At 33.9% G+C, this 4745-nt stretch overlaps 1 protein-coding gene across 1 annotated transcript in view; it reads left to right on the top strand.

The window, feature by feature from the left end:
• The window catches only part of frmd3 (FERM domain containing 3), an 83752-nt gene that overhangs the window by 35379 nt on the left and 43628 nt on the right, over window positions 1-4745 (top strand). Inside the window, exons 4-5 of the mRNA XM_016455087.1 lie at window positions 2316-2394; window positions 4155-4252. Of these exons, the coding sequence (XP_016310573.1) occupies window positions 2316-2394; window positions 4155-4252 (177 nt within the window). The remainder of the gene's footprint in view (window positions 1-2315; window positions 2395-4154; window positions 4253-4745) is intronic.

The raw sequence follows: 4745 nt of genomic DNA, 5'->3' as shown, positions 1-4745 counted from the left end.
AGATAAGTGTTTCAAAAATGAAAACAAAAAGACTGCCGGTGATGCCGGTGACAGTGCTTGCATGTTTTTTTCCCCCCACAAGAATACCAACATGTTCACCTTAAGAAGCGGTCAAGTTCACCTTCTCTGGTTTAAGAAGCGATTAATGCAATTCATAGTAATTATAACCAAAACAGGTTATTATAATTTTTATATGAATAATAAAATAAATATAAGGAAAACTCGCCCACTCGATTTTGTAATATTCTTTAATTTTGTAGTCCGTATGAAAAGGTGCATTTCTATTAAAGTGTGAAGATGGTGAAGATGGCGATCAGCGTTGGCATTCGGCAACCTCATCTTTGCACCCGACACTGACTCAAGTTTATTAAATGGACGTGCCTTTAATAGAAATGCACCTTTTCATACTGACTACAAAATTAAAGAATATTACAAAATCGAGTGGCTATCCTAATTCGTCTGCCTATAGCCTATATTGAAGTATGGTTAATATATTATTATATTAATCAATTTAATATAACGTGCGACTAGTTGACTAGAAAAATCTTTAGTAGAGGGCAGGCGTACTTAGCACAAGGAAGCTCTCCATTTTTTAAATAAAATGCTATAGCCTAATGACATTACGAAAAGTGCGACAGCTGCAAATCACGTCGTTATAGCACTGCACGAGTTATGCATGCGTAAGGAGTCAAATGTTTTTTTTTGTTTGTTTTTTTATCACCCTAATTAAATTATGAAGAATGATTTGTTGATCTTGTTTTCCCTTTTAATACATACCTTCCGCAATATATTTTTCAATTACTTTCAAAAAGTGGTAGGGACAATATCGACCCTGGCAAAAAGTGGTGGGGACATGTCCCACCCGTCCCACCCGCAAATTACTCCTATGGTCTTAAGTAAACTAAACAACACTAAAAGTTGGAAGAATTTCAGATGTGTATCAGTATATTGGATCCATGCATTAGATCTTGTGACAGCAGCCTAATATATCTGCTACTGGAAATGTCCTTAATGTTAATCAAACAACACCAAAAAAAAGAGAGAGAAAACAATCACTGCTTTTGACTGAATCAATTTAGTAGCCCTAACAGGACTGTATGTTAGCACTTTTTGGACATAGCACTGGTGCTACAGAGGTTGAAAGTTTTGTAGAACATTCTACAAAATTGTAACACAAGAATAAAACATATGTTACCATCTCTGAAAACAACCACAAGTAGTGCAGATCATCACTTAAATGGCCATGTGACTGACAAAGGACCTTCATATTCTACAGGGCACACAAAATCCAACTCTTAACAAGAAATGTTTTTGGCAAAATGGCCAAAAAATTATAAAGAACAGCAGGTTTTTGAAAAAATAGTTTTATATATCAATATAGTAATAATTAAGTATGACTATAATTATTCTAAGAAAAAATGTTAAACAAAATAAGAATTATTATTATTGTAATAACACTATTTTTCTATAATATACAAAACATAGTATTTAATAATAATAATAATAATAATAATAATTATTATTATTATTATTATTACTATTTTACAGAAAACTTTTATTTTAGGGAAACTGCAGGTGACATGTTAATTTGCAGGGGGCCTAAGATTTTATTATAAAATATTAAATTATTATGATAAAAAAATCTTTGACATTATTTTCTCAATTTTTGTCAGGAAATCTTATGCATCCACTGAGAGAACAATAAACTCCTCTACACTTCTCTGTACTGGAGAAAAAATGATGGATTCCCATTTGTTTGCTTCAAATTACTTTAGAGAGAAGTATTATCATTCCTTTTTTTTCTTCCAAAATAGGGTGTTATGAGTATTAGTGTGACATATATGTACAGCCCTGTTTGAGCAACATAAAGCTGCTTGGTTTATAAGTGACTTATGTGTGAGTTGTGCTTCATTCAGTGCTATTTACAATAGTCTATGTATGTATTGCCTATGAAAATGTCACAGAAATATTGCTAGCGTCACCAACCTTACACAGGTTAAACGTCACTCACAATCAGAAAAGTGACAGAGAAAGATCGCAGACAAAGTGTTCGAAGCAGACATTCTCTGAAGTGACGTGGTGACGTCAATGAAATCAATCTTTCCCTCCGAGCTCTAAACTTCTCAGATTCATTACGTTTATCTTTGAAGACTTCATTTCATTCTTCACCAGAGGGGCTTCCCTCATCTCATGGATTAATATAATCATTTTAGCTCCCCTCATGCCCTCGGTTACAGTTCTCTGCATAATCTCTCTCACATTTACTGGCTTACCCTCAAGTGAGTCTCTCTCTGCCCTCGTCTGATTGTTTTCAGGTCAGCAGCCGTACACTATGTGCTTCAGGGTGAAGTTCTACCCTCAGGAACCAATCAAGATCAAGGAAGAGCTGACAAGGTAACAGGACTGTGATCTAATGTTCAAATGGCATTAGAATAACATTAAAACAACCCGGGCCAGTCACAGCATAAACAGCTCGGAATCTCTCAAGTCAAGTATACAAGACGGAGGATCCTCTGGAAGAGATTTGCATTTTAAAAATGATTGTTCCAGTTTCATTTGGAAAGAGCATGTTTACTTTGCAGCTGAAGCCAGAACGGCTGATCTGCGGCTGCTTTCATGTTAAAGTATAATAGATTTGAGTGCAGTGGGTTAGAAAGAGCGAGAATGGAGAAAACAGAAATGTGCAAGTGCACAAAAATGTTTGGCCAATGCATTGCAATCCTGTTGTGCAAACCCCATAAGTCAACATGAAATCAAATAATTAAATTAATCTTATTGTGAACTATTTGGGAGTGCACGTTATTCCAATAGTTTTTATAATTTTTCATCAAATGTGATAACTTGCTTCACCTCTGAAATGGCTTGAAATGTCCCGCAAACCATCCTATAATATATTTTTCCTTGAATATCCTGTTTCACTTGGAAGTATGTCACATATCGCTTATGAAAAAGAAGTGTACTTAATAGTATTAAATGTGCACTAGTAGTGTACTTCATATGCACTTTTTAGATAATAACAAATGAAATAAAATACCACTTACTGTAAATGTACTTAAAGAGGCACTTTAATGACTGTTTCTTAACACATTTAATACACTTTTAAAAAGTGCACTTTGTAAAACTTTTGTCAAATTAAAAATTTTCCTTTAAAGTACATTTTAAATTATGTTTTAATAATCTTTTGTAAGAAATACAATCAGAACTATATATAAAGAACTATAAACAGTTATAATTCTAACTGTTGTGTGATATTCAGTGTGACATTTAAAGTTAATATATCGTTGCTGATATGTTTGTGCTTACTGGTATTGGACAGATTTCACATGTTTACAGTTGTGCTTCAAATGTGACATTGATCTTTTTTTGTTTTGTGTCCAAGTGTGAACAGCAAAATTGAACATTTTCAGTTCTGTTCAATTCTAAAAAAGGTACATGTAAAAAGGTGGATTGGAATTCAAGCGAATTTAAGTCAGTGTAATTCCTCATTCATCATAATTGTGCATGATTCAGGGTAACTGAAAGAAGGTAAACTAAAAATGGTAGCATCTAAATTAATTTGATTTAAATAAAAAATATTAATCAAAGTATATCAATTTATACAACCAAGCCCATTTCATATAATAAAGCATGTTATTTTTTTTATTGTATTTAGAAATATAGAAATATTGCAGGTTACCAGTTTTTGCAGTGTAATAATCATAATCTTTTAAAATAATTTTGTAATCATAAAATACATTTTGAATTGCACTCTATATATATTGTATTTGTGTATGTGTGTGTGTGAAAAGTTAAAATAATAATGCTTACTTTTAAATTAGGAATAATCAAAATATGATTTTTTTTTTAAAATGTATTATGAGATTTGTTGAAGATAAAATTATATTAATATAAACACGTTGGGATAGATAGGGTGACTTATGCATATTTAGCTTATTCAGAGTCTCTGATGTGGGCCATATTTAAAGGGTCATGTGAACAGCCTGAACCCAAAATCTGAGGTTGGAATTAAGAAAAAAATATATATATTGAGATTTGACACTTTGGCTTGTACTGTGAATGTAGCCAAAGAAAGAGAATCCATGGTGAATGTTTCATGTCAAAATAACACTAACACTCTTTGGAAATGTCTCCTCAACTGTTGTTTCTATTGTCAGGTATCTTCTGTACCTGCAGCTGAAGAGAGACGTGTACCACGGTAGGCTGTTGTGTCCCTTCGCTGATGCTGCGTATCTTGGAGCCTGTATAGTACAGGGTAAGAATACAATCTCATCTTTAGACAATTTTGCAATCAATCACACTTTTCATTACATTTTCTGATGTAACCAAAGCTTAAGTACTATTTGACATCAGACTCTGGCAGCGGCAGTAACACAGTGTTCCTGAGACATTTTCTTCTGGAAGCATTTTAACTAATGAACAGTCATATTTCAATCCTCTTTATACATTTCCCTGCCCATAAAGCGACCAGCAAAGAGAGTTTCTGATGGATATGAATCTTATTTAGATCAGGAACAGATGCAAGTTGCAGATACATGGGCTCTTCAGCTTTTCATCTGGTCATTGATGAGTTCCGTTTCATGGGAACTTCGAACTGCGTCCTCTAGGGGTCGCTATAGGGAACGCCTCGTCGTGACCCGTGTCTGAAGCATACATTGAAAAAACACCAACTCGTTGGCCGGCGACAGCCATGACGTCACTACCGGTGCGACTATAGTATAAATAGGCGCCGGGAGCACACATCATTC

This window comes from Sinocyclocheilus anshuiensis, unplaced genomic scaffold, assembly GCF_001515605.1.
Source record: "Sinocyclocheilus anshuiensis isolate Anshui unplaced genomic scaffold, SAMN03320099.WGS_v1.1 scaffold449, whole genome shotgun sequence".
Classification (NCBI taxonomy): domain Eukaryota; kingdom Metazoa; phylum Chordata; class Actinopteri; order Cypriniformes; family Cyprinidae; genus Sinocyclocheilus; species Sinocyclocheilus anshuiensis.
The sequence above is the reverse complement of the archived record's forward strand: the minus strand, read 5'-3'. Positions and strand labels throughout refer to the sequence as shown.